The sequence below is a fragment of the Plectropomus leopardus genome, chromosome 2, assembly GCF_026936395.1.
Source record: "Plectropomus leopardus strain MGB_pleo_1.0 chromosome 2, ASM2693639v1, whole genome shotgun sequence".
Classification (NCBI taxonomy): domain Eukaryota; kingdom Metazoa; phylum Chordata; class Actinopteri; order Perciformes; family Serranidae; genus Plectropomus; species Plectropomus leopardus.
Genome location: NC_142177.1, coordinates 15743630 through 15761784, shown reverse-complemented (window position 1 = coordinate 15761784; position 18155 = coordinate 15743630). Strand labels below are relative to the sequence as shown.

The 18155-nt window shown below is 37.7% G+C and overlaps 3 protein-coding genes across 4 annotated transcripts in view; 1 reads left to right on the top strand and 2 right to left on the bottom strand.

Annotated features, from left to right (window-relative positions):
- atxn7 (ataxin 7) overlaps window positions 1–6777 on the bottom strand; it is a 35183-nt gene extending 28406 nt beyond the window's left edge. The window contains exons 1-3 of one of the 2 annotated variants that reach the window (XM_042502490.2): window positions 6627–6777; window positions 4256–4356; window positions 3–215 (exon numbers count right to left, since the gene is read on the bottom strand). In XM_042502490.2, coding sequence (XP_042358424.1) covers window positions 3–207 — 205 coding nt within the window. In that variant the 5' untranslated portion in view covers window positions 208–215; window positions 4256–4356; window positions 6627–6777. Of the gene's footprint in view, window positions 1–2; window positions 216–1941; window positions 2979–4255; window positions 4357–6626 lie in introns of those variants that run through there. The other variant, XM_088086467.1, reaches the window with a different exon arrangement.
- Window positions 6778–8761: 1984 nt separating this feature from the next.
- Window positions 8762–11410, top strand: thoc7 (THO complex 7). Its single transcript, XM_042502478.2, has 8 exons — window positions 8762–8883; window positions 9146–9266; window positions 9383–9510; window positions 9688–9774; window positions 10679–10736; window positions 10855–10921; window positions 11013–11082; window positions 11240–11410. The coding sequence occupies exons 1-8, from the start codon at window positions 8865–8867 to the stop codon at window positions 11299–11301; spliced, it is 612 nt and encodes a 203-aa protein (XP_042358412.1). The 5' UTR covers window positions 8762–8864; the 3' UTR covers window positions 11302–11410.
- Window positions 11411–11849: 439 nt separating this feature from the next.
- LOC121954769 (interferon-induced GTP-binding protein Mx) lies at window positions 11850–17705 on the bottom strand. The gene is made up of 12 exons (XM_088086438.1): window positions 17374–17705; window positions 15808–15945; window positions 15521–15675; window positions 15175–15313; window positions 14880–15078; window positions 14685–14763; window positions 14478–14600; window positions 14237–14378; window positions 13999–14157; window positions 12820–12896; window positions 12471–12734; window positions 11850–12360 (listed from the first exon to the last, which is right to left on the bottom strand). Exons 1-12 carry the CDS (start codon window positions 17558–17560, stop codon window positions 12136–12138), a joined length of 1887 nt encoding a protein of 628 aa, XP_087942564.1. The 5' UTR covers window positions 17561–17705; the 3' UTR covers window positions 11850–12135.
- Between the last annotated feature and the right edge of the window lie 450 nt (window positions 17706–18155).

Genomic DNA, 18155 nt, shown 5'->3' with positions numbered 1-18155 from the left:
ACCGTCGTTGCCGTGGAGTTTGGCGGCGTCGACCCAGTTGCTCCAAGGCTGTCCCAGCATTATTTCTGGACTAGGCAAGGATCTCCGCTCCGCAACAGTCGCCATTGCTGTGGAGCCTTCTCCCCGCTGGATCTGCTGCTGCTTCAGCTGCTGCCTGGCCGCTCGGCGCTGCTCCCCCCTGACGTCATCCTCGGCCCTTTCCGACATTCTTTCCGCTACAATGTAACAACACGAGAGTCAGCGTTGGTCGCGCTCGGGATAGGAGGACTTTTTCACTGATTGACACAGGCAAGCGCGTGTTGTTTTCACCACACCCGCCCTCTTAAAAAACACAACCTGTGTATGTGTGTGTGAGTGTATGTGTGTGTGTGTGTGTGTATTGTCAAGCAACAAGTAGGCTACAAATACAAATCATACAAAATATAAGGCATTATAACGAATTAACTGGTAGATTATCTGAGGGTTTATGGATCCCTGTATAGTGAGATTAACCCTTTGAACCATTTCAGTAGCTGAGATGCACGGTGCTATATATAGAACTATGTGTGTTGGACGAGCGCTCTAAGTAATATACAACAATTTCTGTAATTTTATAATATATAATGCTGCACGATTTGATGCGATCCTGGAAAGTCCTGCAACTATTTATAGTTTTCTCTTTTTTTTCCCCAAGCAAATAATGTGCTGTTTAATGATATAGGGATCTAATGGAGGTGGGTGGGAAGAGAGAGAGAGGGGGGCGGGTGTCGCGATTAATTTTATTTATTTATTTATTTTTGTACTGCAATACTATATGTCACGCAAATCCTTGCTGTCATTATATATGCATGTCTTGAAACTAAATAATAATACCTCGATCACAAAAAAAGAAACCTGAGAAAATTGTCTCGATTTCTTTCAAAAACACGGGAAGAAAGCAATGAGGAATAGAGTAAAAAATTACCAAAAGTTTGCAAGAAATTAGTAAAACGTACAGGGAAATCACCTGAAAATTACTAAAGAACAACAAGAAAAACAACCATACAAACAACACAAAAAAAAAGAGACAAAGACAAACAAAAAGAAAACGAAAGAAAAAACAAACAAACAAACAAATCAAACAAGATTTGGAAAAAGTTCTTACAAATGTATTATAATTCTTGAACATATTTTTAAATATGTAATTATGATAATTATAAATATAGATGTCCCTAGCTTTTCTCCCTAGACATTTTACCTTGGACAGATTTCCATAACCTTTTTTTAAAAATAATTTTCTACTATTCATAGAATATTTATTTCTTACAAAGTTGCTCATTGCCTTTTCTCCATGTTTTTGAAAGAAATCACACCAATTTGCTCAGGGTTCAGAGATTTAAATACTTGTGAAAGGTGTCTAAAAGGAGCATAAGAAAAGTGATGTTGCTCCAGGTTTAAAGGGGTTAAATTTATTTGACATACAGTGCTTCACTACTACTATACCACTATTTTTTTAATTTTCCCTATTAAATATAACATACACGCAGAAAGTTTAAAATGTATCACTTCTTTTTTTGTCTTTAACTAGCCACGATTTTCCTTTTTACACCTTGCAGTGCTGCTATTCTTTTAAAACGTAGTATTTTACTGGATTTTATTATTTTAAGGTTTGTGGATTTCGCCTTACCACTAGTCTCAGTATAATACTATGATTTGTATTATGCTTTGCAAGTAAATTAGGGCTCCAGTAATGTACTAATTTCACAATATATCATGAAATACACATGGTATGAAAATGGAGGATCATCATACCTGGCATGTTGACATGTACAGTATAAAAAATTGTTCCAATTATCGTGCAGCATTACTTTAACAAAATACTAAACTTTCTGTTTTCATGTCATTGTAACTCACAATATTAACAACAATTTTGTAATACTGCATACTGTGGAACAGTGATATTTTATGTGATGGTTAACTTACTCTGAAAATCTCATATTGTTGAAACCCTACTGTAGACACCAACTTCGATGCGAGTCCTCACATACAAGAATACAGAACACATTTACAGATAAGTTGATCTTCATGGATGACGGATCAGTTACTGTTATTGTGACACTAAAACAGAGTCTGACTCAAATTATACAGCTCACACGAAGCACTTCATGAGATCTAGATCAGACTTGGACAGATTCCCTTGTGGCTCCTTTGACAGTTCAGAAGTAAAGACAGATTCATCCACAGTCAAGTTGTTTTTGCTTTCACTTTCAAAAGGGAATGTTTGTGATCTGCTCCAATGATGCATTTATTCAACTGACAAATGTCAACAAGCAAGAAAACAATAAAAGAAGGTTCTTTATGTTGCCTTGCCAGAGACAACATCTAGTGTAAAGACTGCTGATTCTTATGAAGACACAAAGTAATACACTGACTTACTTGCAAGAGGCACAAAGATTTCTAGTCTTCATCTGACGCTGTCTCTCCCGTTTTATATGAATGATGTAGTGGTGGATTCTGTGTAACCATTTATCTTTTCCTTCACAAATCAGAAATTCTGAAGACACTGCTATCTGTCAGTTTGACATAAAAACAAGGCCAGTTTAAGCAGCCGTCTACTCTGTTTTTCTGATATTAAATGAAGGTTATCTGAAAAAAAAAAAAACACACTCCGAACAGTTGAATAGATTCCCATTTGGCATGCACCCTGAAGAGCTATGAGCAATAATGACGTTGGTCCTCTGTTGCTAATTTCAAGTGTAGACTTCAGAAACTTGGGTTTATCTTAGGTCCAACACTAAATATAGAAATACAAATTGTGACGCGTTTCCTGAACATGTTGCCAGTGTCTTACGGGGAAAAAAAAGTTGTGTTTTTCTCCCTTTTGTCTTTATTTATTGCATATATATATGCATACACCTCAGTCAAAAACCAACCTATTGTATGAAAGTGTTCCAAGATATGAACACTCCAGACTCCACTATTAACTTAGAAAATCTATCTGCATATGTTAATACTCTGAGGATGTCGAGTTTTAAGTAGCAGCCCGTCTAATTAAAGTAGTTAAACCACGGGGAAAAAAAAAAGGATTACCAAACATCTCTCATAAGTTCCTGAAGGGATCAGCATATATATATATATATATATATTTATTTATTTATATTTTGTTCAGGCAACCTGTTTGGTCAATAATAATTCCCTGTACTTCCTTAATATTAACATGGATACCCACAATAACACAGTGAGCAGGAAACCTGATGCTAGATGCTGTTGCTGAAGATTGAGGGTGACAGCAAGTGAAAACATAGATCTCGACTTTTGGTGCCTTGTTATTTTCTTTTAGAAAATACTAAAGATAAAATTTGCATGACATTCAGCAAACAGTGTGTCAACACATATACTCTACGGGGATATGAATTGGCTCCTCTAAAAATAATCTATGGTATACACAACTGTGTACTGTGGGGAAATACACAGGTGTATTCCCCCACAGTGACACAAACTATTAATGGCTCATTTACGCTCAATGTTAGACACATATTACCGACATGGATGGAGCCTTCTGTTCGTACTCTTTGTTCAATTCATCCATAGTTATTTGCAGTTTCTAAAAGCTTACAGATACAGATGAAACAGAGCGGTACCAACGGAGATCGTGGGGGCAATGTAGCATAGTTCAAGCTAGATACGACCACAGGAGACAACACAGACATTTAAAAAATCGCGGAGTGGTGCAAATTGATGACATAGTGAGAAGAACCCTTAGTCCACATGTGGCAATGTATTTAATGGCCTCACAGACCATGCACTGTAATCTCACACAAGGTATTTTGCGTCCAGTGTGGAGTCCTAATAAAAATTGAATACTTGTGTCCACCAGAGTAGAAACAGTATTTGTTGCAGGACAGTTGTACCAGATTGTACTGAATGTACAGGGATTTCTATTTTTCAAGTAAGTCAATGTATAATAATGACAGAGTAAGAGAGAGAAGTCTTTTCCTTGAGCACACTCATTTTATCATGACTTTGTGTGTGTAGGAGGGTGTTTTTAAACCACAGTTTCTGATATTCACAGTCAAAAACATGTTTGGGTTCTAAATGTGTTTAAATTAACCAGTAGAGAACGTTAGTAGGTTATCTGTAAAACAATTATCATTAATTGCGATACTGAACTCCTTAAGTGAGCAATAACTGTAAACATCTGAAAGCACTTAATGCGACTACTTCTGATTTTTGTACAGACAAAGAAAACAGTAATTTTGAATAGATTGTAGAGTAATGAGGAGCTCTGAGATCTTACCTTGGCAAAATAAGAAAAAGGGAACTTATTTTTAACTTTATCAGTTGATCCTCATCAGTTTGGGTGTTCGTTGGCCGCCACACACACACTGGAGAGGAAGTCTGGAGACACACACATACACACACACACACACACACACACATTGAGAGAAGACAAGTCAATATCTGGTTCTCTGTTTTGTCGTTTTTGACAGTTAATCGGTGAATGTAGAATCACAAGACTATGTCTGGATGGTAAACGCTGTCCTGTCTTGGAGTTCTTCACATCTACAGTATGCACCACTACCAATCCATGAAGCACCATCTCTAACCACGCTCTCCTTCCCCACAGTAATCTCTTTCATACACTGAAGCCATACCTTTTTCTGATTGTTTTTTGTTTTATTTTTTTGTCTTAAGAACTGATGCAAGACGTAGAGGTAGCAAATTACTCACTTAAACAAAACACAAAACCACAACAACCACTTACTTTAGACATGTTTAAATTTGCATGCATCAAAAGTTGAGTGTTAAAGGTTTTGCTGCAACCCAAGACCAGTTTAAATATGTTCAAACTCTGCCTCATTTCTTAAATTTAAGTTAGGAAATATTTTCGACTTGACAACACAACTTTTGCCATAACCAGGGTAAATTAACTGTTATAATTTGGAAATGTGCTACAAGGAGTCTGAATTTATTTGTACGATAGTGCTATCAGTTAAAGAAAAAAAAAGTTAACCACCTATAACTTGGTATGCTGTAAGACCAAAGAGAGAATATCGGAGGTCCTGTATAACACTATATCTTGCTTCAGCCAGTGGACTGGTACTCTCTGAGAAGCCCAGGTGAAGGTGATCAAAAACCATACTTATAAAAAAAACTGCTCAGAGGTTTTTGGTTAAAGATCTGATATTCCCTGTATTTCCACTTAAGAGTAATACCGTTCCATAAAGCATGTCTTCAGATTGTTTTGTGGAGGTCCACGTCCCCTTTCACACTGATCAAAGGTCCTGCTCATTTTTTGTAGCTACCCTGAAATTAGGCTACATGATGTGCCCAATAGGTAACCAGCAGACCTATGTCATTTTAACTTGGCAGACAACGACATTACTAATAATATTTATAATGCTACATTTTACTTCCAAATGTACAGTACAGTCAGTACTGTCATCAAACAACACTTTGAGCCAAAACTCATAACTTTAAACCCATGGCCATTCTTTCACTCTGACCATTGTTTATTGTTGACACAAATATGCCACCATTAAAATACTTACAAACTGTACTGCCTATATGAGAGTACATAATAAAGATATTTGATAGTTTTACAGCCAGAAGCCAATATTACATAACCTACAGAGGGATTTCAGTATTGTTGTTGAATGGTGGCTGTTCTGAGGTTGTAAAGATGAAAACATTGGCTGGGTTGTGTGATGCATATCCATCCCTTTAATTATAAGAGATAACTGATGTGGAAATCAGTGTCACAATATTAATATGACCTGATATTTTTCCAAACAAAAATTACTATCATTCATAATATATTAAGTATGTGCAACAATCACATAAAGAATCAAGTGACATTTAATGCATGAACTCTGGTTTGTTGTTTATGGCTCCTATCAAACAAAACTTCTTGAGAAATATACTGGAAACAAGTGAATTTGATGGCAGAACTTGTGCAACCAAAACAAGCTGATCATAATAACTTCACTAAATGACTTGACCGAGAGTCAAAACAAGATCATATTGAATTGCCACCAGCCGTTAAGTACGTATTTCTACAAACACTGACTATTATGACACCAGACTGAACGTACTGTATACACTGTAACATTGTTCTTCCTCACAGTCTGCTACTTTGCAATATAAACACGTCAGGACTAGTAGCTTAGGCTGAATTCAATCGTGGTTTGGGCTGTACAGAGACACCAAATCAAAGGCCATGATTGACAAAAGATACTATGTAATTTATTAAAAAACTAAGCACTTGTCATTGACAACTCGGTGCACAACTTGTTAGCTAGCTGACATTAGCTAGCAGAGGAGCAGTGTTACTGGCTAGCGTTGCTCCCACCTCTACTAACGTTACACAGTAACGTACAGTAACATTTTTTCCCCCCCAAAAAACTAAAAAAGACAAAGTAAACGTTATTCGTAAATGCTTCGTGATTAAAAAAATGTCTATGGGGAGTTAGTTGTGCCGTGAAAACAGGCTCCATCCAGTATGGGTCTGTAACTGGTACAAACGTTACTAGAGAGCAGTGGCGGCTACATTAGCCTGCTAGCTGAAGCCAGCCATGACCAGCGTCAGCGAGGAAGCTGGCAGAGGGCTGACAACACAGCAGAAGTCATTAGCAGTCGTCAGGGATCGACAACAACTTCGCTCTTACCGATGCTCTGGATGCTGTAGGCGTAGACGTGACACCAGGCAGGTGTATATCAACTGGATGCACTGGGCGAAGAGGACAGGAGACGGTAGGAAAGAGCGAGTGCAGTGCTCAGCCTCTGTGGAGGTCTTCACCTGGTGCTTCCATGTCTGTTTACCAGACTGCATTCTGGGAAAGAGACGTCACTGCGCCAGTACGCACGCAACACGCACGCACACTGTGATGAGTTAAAGCAGCTTCTATATCATCTATTATTTTCATTCTTATTCTTATTCTTATTCTTATTCTTATTCTTATTCTTATTCTTATTCTTATTCTTATTCTTATTCCTGTTCTTGTTCTTGTTCTTATTCTTATTCCTATTCTCATTCTTATTCTTATTATTAGTTACTTTTCTTTAATTCTTTATGTGTACATTATCTCAGTGCTTTTATTGCGGTTCAATAAATAATGCAACAAAAAAAAAAACACCAAGTGGAGGTGCAAAACAAATAAATACATCAGCTTCTCCAACATAAAAGTACACCTACTGCTCTGCCCTATTGGTCTAGATTTGTCAACAACTTGAATTGAAAAATCATTTAGAAACCTTCACACAAATGTCTCCTTAGCAATAAAATATGCTAAGGGACATTTCTTCCAAAACCATAGGCATTATCATGCAAGCCACTGACTTCGTAGACTTGAGAAAGATATTTGTGTTAACTGTTCGTTTTGTGAAATGTATCTAGAAACAATGCTGCATCTGTCTTGGCAAGATGTACCCTGGTGTATTGTAGATAACAGTGAGTGATTTTTCAGTTTATTGGGAAAGTGTACTGTTTGTTATCTACAATAGCAATAATAACAATAATAATAATAATAATAATTTAAAAAGTGAAGAATCATACAGAATCAATTTCATGATAGTTGTAGCAAAATATATTCTTAATAAATCCAATTTTTGCCATTCTAAGCCTTTACTTTTTGTGTTTCAGAATGAAACTTAACAGTACACCAACTGAAAAATATGGAAGCTGCCAAATACAACTATTTGCGCTCCTTGTTCAATGTATTTGATAAAAGACTAGCCTGGCTCTGGTATTGTTTTGTCTGTATTAACGACTAATTTGTTTGTATCTCTATTGTCAATAAGGATTTGATATATTTTTTTAGAAATTATCAAATTATATTTGGTCTGTTGTTTTCAATAAAGAACAAAGCCATAAAACTTAGAAAATTTGTGATAATCACTGTATTTCAAACAAGGTCAAGGAGGTGTCACTTATAAAATAAATTATATAAGATATCTTAAGAAATGTCACATTGTTGTTGATAATGAATTTGAGCTTTTTGAACAATACAGGGGCACCAAGTTGTAATACAACTGAAATGTCTTTCAAGTTGTGAACCATGCAATAAATCTGGCAATGTAAATAGATAACTATGTTTTCATAGTTTCAAATTTCACTTTCTATGTTCTTTTGACTGTTAAAGAAAAAATTACATTCTGCTTGTACATTCATTGTATACTGTACATTTCTGAAAGAAATAAGGGAACTGAGGAAAGAAAAACATTGTTGATAGAGGTAAATCTTCAGGAATACCTCTGATAACAATTATTTTGTAAATATAATGCTAGTAAATGCTCCCATCATGTTTTCAGTGGTACCAATGACACATTTTTAACGTTAAATGCTTATGCTATTTAGTCCTGTTATTGCTAGAGTGACTCATTTTAAAGTTATCATGAATAAAAACCCTTATGCAGATTTTTAATGTAAAAAAAGACAGACAAAGATTTGACTTTGACCCTCCACAATATAACCATTTAAACGACAAACAAACATGATTGTCTTAATTTACCTAAACATGTCATCAGAGTGAGGCCGGGGTTCTCCACATGTCTGAAGTTCCAAATTAATAACGAAATATTTTTTCTTAACAACATATTTTCTTCATAAAAATATAACAGAGAATCATAACATGTTATAAAAGTAACACTTAAGGTATCCTGCAACGTTTGGGTGATTTGTTTTTTGTTTTTTTTTTGTGATCTACTAAAAAGTCTCCGAAATTAGACTGCCTGACTTCATACTACACAATTACACTGAGAAAATGTTCTTGAATAAAGATTTCAAAAAAACTTTAAAATTCAGTCCTGTAGCCAATCAGCGCCGCCCGTTTATCCTCAGAGGCGGGCCCAGCTATTTGTTCACTTCCTGCTGTTCAAATAAAGTTTTTTTCCGGCTAGATACAGTCATGGGTGCTGTTACAGATGGTAAGTAACGTTAAAATTAATTTATTTTAAGCTCTCTGGTAAAAGGCATGAGTAGAAAATAATGACAAATACCCTAAAGTTTCCCCATGTATCCAGCTTTACTAACAAAACAAACCAAGCTTACACGTTACAGCAGCTTGCTCTCAAAAACAGCTAACATACAGTAGCCATGTTTGCTCGTTAGCAGTTAGCTCAGCGGCTCACGGATTTACCGGCTGTATCTGGAAGATTGTTTTAAGTCCAGCTTCTGCCTTGTTTCTAGATGAAGTTATTCGGAAACGTCTTCTTATTGACGGGGACGGAGCGGGAGATGACCGCCGCATCAACGTGCTGCTCAAGAGTTTCACCAAATGGTGCAACTCGCCTGGGACTCCGGAGGAAGGGTGAGTGACCCCCCAGACCCCAGCTCCGGACTCTGTCACCAACATTTTTTTTTTTAAATTAAAAATGCAGTGAAGAGCTTGTTTTGTGTCATAACCCAATTTGTAATCCTGCTCAGGTTTACGCAGCATCAGAGGATGATGGGCACGCTGGCCCAGTGTGAGTTCTCCATGGGGAAGACGTTGATGGTTTATGACATGAATCTGCGAGAGATGGAGAATTATGAGAAAATCTACAGTCATATAGGTAGGAGCTCAAGATTTCACGACCCTGACCAGACTCGTCTGAATATTCTATTATATTTAAGTGTACTTGCTTTTTATACTTGATGTTTGGTACCTAGAAGAACTGGGCCGCCATAGTCATCACAAAACAATGCATGTTTTTGATGAAATAACCTTATCTGCTTTGTCCACACTGCAGAACAAAACATCACATCTGCACATGAAAAGATAGCAGAATGCAAAAAAGAAATACAGAGGGCAAAGAGAATACGGAAAAATCGCCAAGGTAAGAATATTTTTCAGTGCTCCAGGGTGATTTAGGCAATTATCGACCGGATAAAATTATTTTCTGAGTTGTGTTATAAAGGCTGAGAGAGACCGCAGGCAAAATTGGAGGTGTAGTCCCATCATGTTGAAGTAAAACTAATACATTCAACAGTTAAAAAAGCTCTGAAACAGATAGTAGATCTATAGATTAGTGAATTGGAAAATGGATTATTTATTTAACCTTCATTTAATCAGGAGTAAAAGACTCACTGAGATTAAAACTCTTTTTCAAGAGTGCCCTTGCCTAGACAGGCAGCAAAATAACACTGCTGCAGAGTTTTAAACAAACATATTAAAATAAATAAATAATATAAGAAGAATTAATTGCCAGCTATTCTTAAAATTATTAATAGGGTAATTAAAAAAAAAATCTGCTTCCAGCTTCTCCAATGTGAGGATTCGCAGATTTTCTCGTCTTTATTTCATGTAAACTAAATATGTTTGATTTTTTAGATTGTTGGTCAGACTAAAACAAGCAATCTCAAGAAATAAACATGGGTTTCGGGGACCTTTAATTGGTATTTTCACTACTTTCTGACATTTTATTGACTAAAATATTGACAGATTAGTTAGTATTGAAAATCTTAAACTCTTGACATGGGAAAATATATTTCCTTTTGGAGCAAAGTAAAGTTTGTCTCACAGGTTATTACATTTTATTTTGTATTCAACTGCAATCTCAGCTGAAATTCACGACAGACGCTCCCATCACCAGTACTCATAAATGTGCCGCCAGGTGTCTTAGTTTAATGGCGATGGACACCTGGGTGCTAATATCATCTGCCATAAATATTTGTGGTTAGCGTGAGCTAGTCTGAATTTTTGCTTGTTTTACATTTTCACATTTTTTCCTTCCTTTTCAGAGTATGATGCTTTAGCTAAGGTTATCCAGCAACACCCAGACCGACATGAAACACTAAAGTGAGTCAGCTTCTCATTTGATTCGTGCAGATATTGAGTCGTTTTGGCTCATGTTAGAGCACTATTGGCTTTTGTGATAACCAAATGAAATGCTTATTGTTGGTTTCATCACTTGCAGGCAGTTGGAGGCGCTTGACAAAGAACTCCAGCAACTGTCTCACATCAAGGAGAACGTAGATGCAAAGGTAAAGCCAAATAAATGCATCACATCTTCTAATGTCTTCAATAATAAGTTACATTGTATTTTAATATTTCTCCTCCTTTTCTCCCACATAGTTGGAGTTAAGGAAGAAGCAGTTCCACGTGCTACTCAGCACCATACAGGAACTACAGCAGACACTTGAGAGTGAGTAAACAAGGACATTTTGGGTGTCATAATTGTGTCATGTTCTTTATCCTCAGTAGCTGTAAATCTGCACATTGTTCAAAAAACAATCTGTTAAGTTTGAAGAAAAAAAAATAGAGCTACCTATACCATGCTAATTATTTTGATCTTTTTTTAGACGATGAGAAATCAGACAATGACGATAACAACCAGGAGAGCCCTGCAGAGAATGGTGAATGACCTTTTGGAGATTATGACCGAAAATATTGAAGTGAACTGCTTTTAAATGCTTTAGTCTTTGTCTAAGAATACGTTTTGTATGTATTTTTCAATAAAGCTGACTTGTCCACATTGGTTTCACTCAGTATTCACCAGAATGGTGGATTTTTAAATTTATGTCTGTCTATATAACTCATAAAAACTGTTTACAGGGTTTTTATGGTGGAAATGAATTGCACTGAAAGTCCCAAAAGTAAGGACAGAACCAGCTTTGTATTTGCATCACTGATGCAGACTCTTCATTGCTGAGGGTGGAAGACCATATTGACACGTAGGAAGACACACTATGTCGATTATAGCTCAGAAAATCTGTTAAGGATTACATTACAACTTGTGTTTTACACCATCGACCAGGGATGTTATCCCCTTTTTCCCACAAGGGGGAGCTCAAGTACACAGTTTTATATCGATACTCTATTTTTGTATAGTCATAAGCATTTTTGATGTGAATCTTTTCTGGAGATAAGTTCCCTGATGGGAAATTAACTGTGGATACCTCAGAAACATGGTGTGTGCAAATGAAATGTTTTTTTAATGTGAAAAAAACAGTCATGATGTATTTATCTTTTTTTTTGGAATAACAATAGGAGCAGATACTACAGTACATTTAAAACAACCCTTTACGTATCAATATTGACCTGTTCTGACATAGCATAACATCTAAAGCAGATGTGTATATTCTACACTATATATACATACTATAGATATATGATAGGAAGCCTTTGACCACCACCCTTCTGTTTTTGACAAATAATAGAGGTAAAGTAGACTAAGGCCACTGGGCCTGGACCTGCTCTAGAACTCTGCCAGGTATGTGCGAGCCTTAATGAGGCGATGAAGGCGATTCTGTAAAGCAGCCCTCTGACTGCCAATGTCACAATCTTCCTTCAGCAAGAACTCCAAATTCTCTTTGTCCTGAAGCATCTGCAGCATCTCCCTCTGCAGCTGGACGGCAGACTCCTGCAACATCTGGTAGCGGATCACCAGCGGGATCTGGTCGGCCAGGCGCTGGCTAGCAATCTGAAGTAGGAAAAAGAAAGAAAAGCTTGACAGACAAGGGACAAAAGAAGGACGTAACCTTCACTGTCATTGCTTTTGTCAATGAATCATCCGTCTAAATTAAAACTTACTTTGTAATATGATTTAATGTGCAACATCAGCTCCATAAGTGTTGCATGATTATCAGCGCAGTACACAATACTCAAATCTTTGTGATGGTTTCTGTGTTTCCGTTTGTCTTCTTCCTCCGCCTCCTCCTCCTCTTTCTTCCTGTCACTCAAACTACAGCTGTAGGTCCTGTCCTGTGTGTAAACAATCAGCTCCATCTTGAACTGGGTTCTCAGCGTGGATTCAGCAATGGACTCTTTCTCTTGCTTAATGGCTTCGATCTTTACCTAGAAAACAAGATTCTGGTTGGTCTGAATACTGCCAAGAAGATTCTGGAATTTAAATTTCAAGAGACTCATATAAGATGGCTACCTTGGCTGCTTTCAGGAGGTTAGGAAATCCAATGAAGCTACTGTGGGCCAGCTGTATGAACGTCTTCCTAACAGCATCTGGAAGAAATGGAAATACAAGATACAGCAGTTTCATCTCCACCCAGCACTTCACTGGTGGTTGCATAGTGAGAAAAAAAGACTTGAGTTATAAAGAGCTAGAATTACCACCTTGCGCTTGTATTTTTTCCACAAACCACTTAAGTTGCAGTTACAGTTTACATCCATGTCTGTGAAAACATGGATGTTTCACACACATCTTCTCCCCAGTAGCACAGAGAATCTATACAATCAGCACAGTTTCAACATGGACACCCAAATTAGTGTCACAGAGTCAGATTCTGACCAAATCTCTCCCCTTCTGTTCCTGACTTTTGACAATAATTAATGGCCGGAAAAGTGTTTATAAAGAATATCATGATGTCATAGTGAAACTGGCATTTTGGATATTTAATGTCATTACTTCTATATTTTATCCTATTAGACATTTATTTGAAATTTTGTTATCATTAGCGTACAAATTCTTGAGTCGTGGCCAGAAATGTTTTATGAGGTCATAGTAACCTCAGCCTTTGACTTTCCACCACCAAGTTCTAATCAGTTCACTCTTAACTCCAAGAGGACATTTGAGCCAAATTTAGGAAACTCCCTCAAGGCCTTCTTAAGATATTGCGTTCATACGACTGAGACTGACACAAGGTCTCAGTGATCTGTAACCTTTGACCACCAAATACTAAACAGTTCATTGTTGACACCAAGTGGATGTTTGTGTCAAATTTGAAGCAATTCCAGCAAGGTATTCATAAGATAATGCATTCATGAGGATGCCATGGATGGGGTCACAGTAACCTTGACCTTTGACCACCTAACTGTATGCTGTTTATCTGGCACATTTGTACCAAAGTCCCTCAAAGCCCTCTTGAGATAACACATTAACAATAATGTGACATGTGAAAGGTCACAGTAACCTTTGACCACCAAAATCTAATCTGTTCATCTTTAAGTCCAAGTGGACGTTCTTGACAAATCTGAAGCAATTCCCTAAGGCTGTTCTAAGGATATCCCCTCTGTCCGACAACCCGAACGGCCACGGCTATCACCAGTGCGGAGGCATAAAAACATATTACCAGGTAAATCTGTTACACATTTATATACTGAATACCTCCTATTTCCTTGAGTCGCTTGACAGCGGGCTCTTCCAGCTGTTTGATCTGCTCCTTGACCATGACCTCAAAGGTCTTGTAGTTGATGAAGCCCGGCAGTTCTCTTCCACGGTACCTGTCTTCGTATTCCGCCACCTCTTTCTCAATGCTCTTGCTGACTGCAACACACAAACATTATGTGAGTTGTCCTGTTAATGGATAGCTCCAGATCAGACCAGATCAAAATCATACACTCACACTTTTCTCCTGAGCGGTCCAAGTGGACGTTCCACTTCCCAAACTCTTTTCTGAGGGTAGAAAAGACATTGAGCTTGTCTCCACACTTCAGTTCCTCTCCTGTAGTCAGACTGATGGCATCCTGAGTGAAAGCCGTCACTTTCTGCAACAGACGTGAGACAGGAGAGACAGTTGTTCACAGGTGTTTTATGTTTATTTAACAACTAATAACAATTATACATGGTGATGAGCATTTAACTACATCAATGAGGAAGACGAGTTTCTCCGCTGCATCAGCTGGGGGTCCATTGCCATATTTCTCCAGCTCTGCTTGAGTGTGTGCTAGTTTCTCCTCTATCTGCTCTTCCAGCCGAGGCAGAGATCTCTGTAAATCACACAGAAATCAGAACTTTAACAACAAGAGTAAGCAAAGAGACATAACTGTTAATTTGATGGAGTAAGAAATCACCTCAATGTGATGCACCAGCTCGAGTGTGAGTTTCTCAGCCAGTTTGGGAACAGTAGCTTGTCCATCATTGTAGAGAGTGCTACAGCAAAAATAAAGCTACTTAGCACGTGTTGTATTGCATGTAAAATGCAAATCAAAGCATTAATATTTTACCATGAAAAAGTTTGTTAAATTACCCAAAAAGAATAAACGTACTGGAAATATGTATGATCTCTGAAGAAGGCTTTCTCTCTCTCTATTGCTTCAGTAAGAGAGACTTTCTCTGTGATCTCCTTCTGACCCCTGCACCTGACGATCATGTAGCCCTTCTTCAGGTGGATGACCTCATTGTGGACAATTTCAACTACAGTCTCTTCGGTGCCTTTGTCCACCAGGTCAGGCTTAGTCAAGATACCTGAGAGAGAGAGAGAGTCAACTTACTGTACTGTATATTAAAGTTTTGAATCATAAAAGAGTCTGGCGGCCTTTCTTAAAAATCTAAAGTATTTACCCAGAGTCCTCTCTCCATCAGGGTCCACCTCCTGTGCCATCTTCAAAGCCTCTGTGGTTGCAATGTCCACGTTGCACGGAACAACCACCAAACTGATGGTTTCTTGTCTTGTGATGAACTTCTGGATCAGTCTCTTTATCTGAAAGAATAAATTCATCATCAACCCCAAGTTATAAGTTGTACAAGTACCAAATAATTATCATGCTTAAGTGTATAATGAGTGAAAATTACAGGACTAAAGGTCTACAGCTTCGCTGTAAACCCCAGATCTTACTGTCAATACTGCTCCTTTGAACAACTGTCAGCACTGTTGACAGTGTGTTTTGGAGACACTTAATTAGCATACCTGGTCTCCAATGTTCTCAGGTTGTCCCTTTACGGCCACCCTGGCGATGCCAGGCAGGTCAATAAGAGTGAGGTCTGGAACATCAGGAGAGGCGATCTCCAGACTGATGAGGTCATCACTGATCCCCACTCCGACCCCGGCCATTTCATCCTGAGCTGGAAAGAGAGGACAGAATGTTTGATAAGTATAGGATTAAGGCGCTAATGTGAAACTTAAAATCTTTCAGTAAATCCATCAAAGGCCAACTGGCCTTTGTTCGTGACATTTAAGAGTGCTGTATACTGTACCTTCTCTAATCTTTTTCTCCACATCTGCAGGATCTTCTATCTCTTCCGCATGGTCATGGTAGCTTATCTTCCCAAACCACTCCTCTCCTTCTCTCTTTCTCTTCATCTTCAATTCGAGAGGACATCTTGTCACAATTCCTGAATTAATGAAATGAAAAAGTGAAATCCAGTGTGCTTGGTGACAAATTAAAAGCAGTAGTCTATCTTAAAAAAACATCTTTATAAAAGTGGAATCAATATTACAATTTAAAACATGTTCAAGACATACATATGTTAGAAAAGTCCCCCGATGTCAACATTTTCTTGGCAAAATTCATGACCGAAATGTAAACAGGGACATTTCTGTACTTTGGTACTACATGCACACGTGATAAAAACTATACCCACTAAACTACAGCATTTTAACATTGTAAGCCATTGTGAGCATGTTAGAAATGATTGAAGACAAAAAAGTAAGCCATTTCCCCCATCTGTTGCATCTACACTGCAAAGATGCAAAAGCAGAAGTCACAGAGTTCTTGGACTGCGATTGTTGAGGCAGGCAGATGCAGCTAGGTACAGGCTATGAGGGCTTCTCACCCCGCCAAAAAATGTGGCAATTGCAAATGGGTAAAACACTTATAGATGTGGTTGGTTGACATTTCTTACCATTTTGTTATTTTCACGCATACAGAGCCCTAAACTTAAAATTCACTATGGGTTTTTTTTTTTGTTTTTTTTTTTGTTTTTTTTTTAAGTTTTGGGCATTTTTTTTGTCTTTATTAGACAGCACCAGCTGTGATGTTGCAGTTAACGTAAACCATTGAAGCACCCTGCCCTCTTTTATTTAATTACAGAAAGAAATGTATATGAATGAAATAATGGATAAACTGCTTGTTACTGTTACTACACTGTATAGATAAGCTGACTGTATACACATGGAGGTGAATGTCATAGATATCCGTAGGCCCTTCACATTTCTTTTTCTTGTGGCATAGTTGCTGACTGCATTCTTTCTTGCAGCCTTAGTTGGCATGGTAGCCTCATTTACCTCATTTACTAAAATCGGGTAAATCAGGTTTGAGATTTCTATCTCCCAGTTGATCGGAGTCATGTTCACAGTAATGAAATGTTACTTTACAAAAACAGATATTTATTTTTTCAGAAACAAAGTCCCAATTACATGTTTACTGGATCTTCTTTGTACCAAAGAAATATATAGATCAGTCAATGCTGTTGGAAGCATCAAAATGAAGCTGAACATTATGGAGCATCTAGCAGAATAACACCTTTTCTCAGCTATTGGATTGGAGGAGACCAAAACTGGACTAAAAGGAATATAGCACTAATTACTGGCTGGACAGAAAAACATTAAAATGTCGCTCCATGTCTGATGAATGTAGGAAGCACGCTTTTCAAAGGCAAGGTTATACAGCAATAGATAATGTTTGAGTTTTACAGCTCATTGTGATTTCTACACCAAATGGTCAAAAATCAATAACTGCAACTTTAAATATTGTCTGGCAGTGATGGATAGATGGACAGGCACAGACATCTAGATAGATCAATAGTGTGACTATGACCTACCACTTCCTCTTGGCAGAGCCACCCCTGACAGCGCCTCCAACACGGAGCTCTTCCCCGAGCTTTGGTCTCCAATCACGGCGATAGCAGGCAGCGCCAAGTCCTTCTCTACACCCAGAGAGCGAAGAGAGTCGATGAGGTCAATGCAGGGACGCACCTTCTCCTCATACTGTTGGTTCAGAGTGTTCATGATGTCTACTTCCTGTCTCCTGGAAAGTAAATATGTTTAAAAGGGTATAAAACAGCAAGAGGGGAGTCCTGTTCACTGCTTTTGTCCGTGTCGAGCCCTTGACAGCAGCTGCTCTGAGATGGAAACCACACATAAGATTCAGAGGTAAAGGAAACGAAAAGTTAAGTTAGGTTTCGTTTCTTGACGATGGAAACGAAACCTAATTTAACTTTCAGTTAATAGCTTTTGGCCGAGCCAGTACTAATTGTCATGCAGCCGTGCTCTGGGTTTGTCCAGATACTCCGATACTATTAACACATTACCGATCCATGTTTGGTAAAAATAAGTAAATTAACTAATAAATAAAATAAAATTTCATAAAAGGTTGGTTTTTAGCCTGTTAACCCTTTGAAACCTGGAGCGACATCACTTTTCTTGTGCTCCTTTCATGTTGTGCATGCTTTTAGACTTCTTATGTAATAGTTATGGGAAAAATTAAGTGTATAATTATCATAATGACAGATTTATAATGAATTTTTTAAGCACATTTTCAGGTGAGATCCTGTTTGTGTTCTTTAAAACTCTATTGCTTTTTTTAAAATAAAAAAACAGGTAA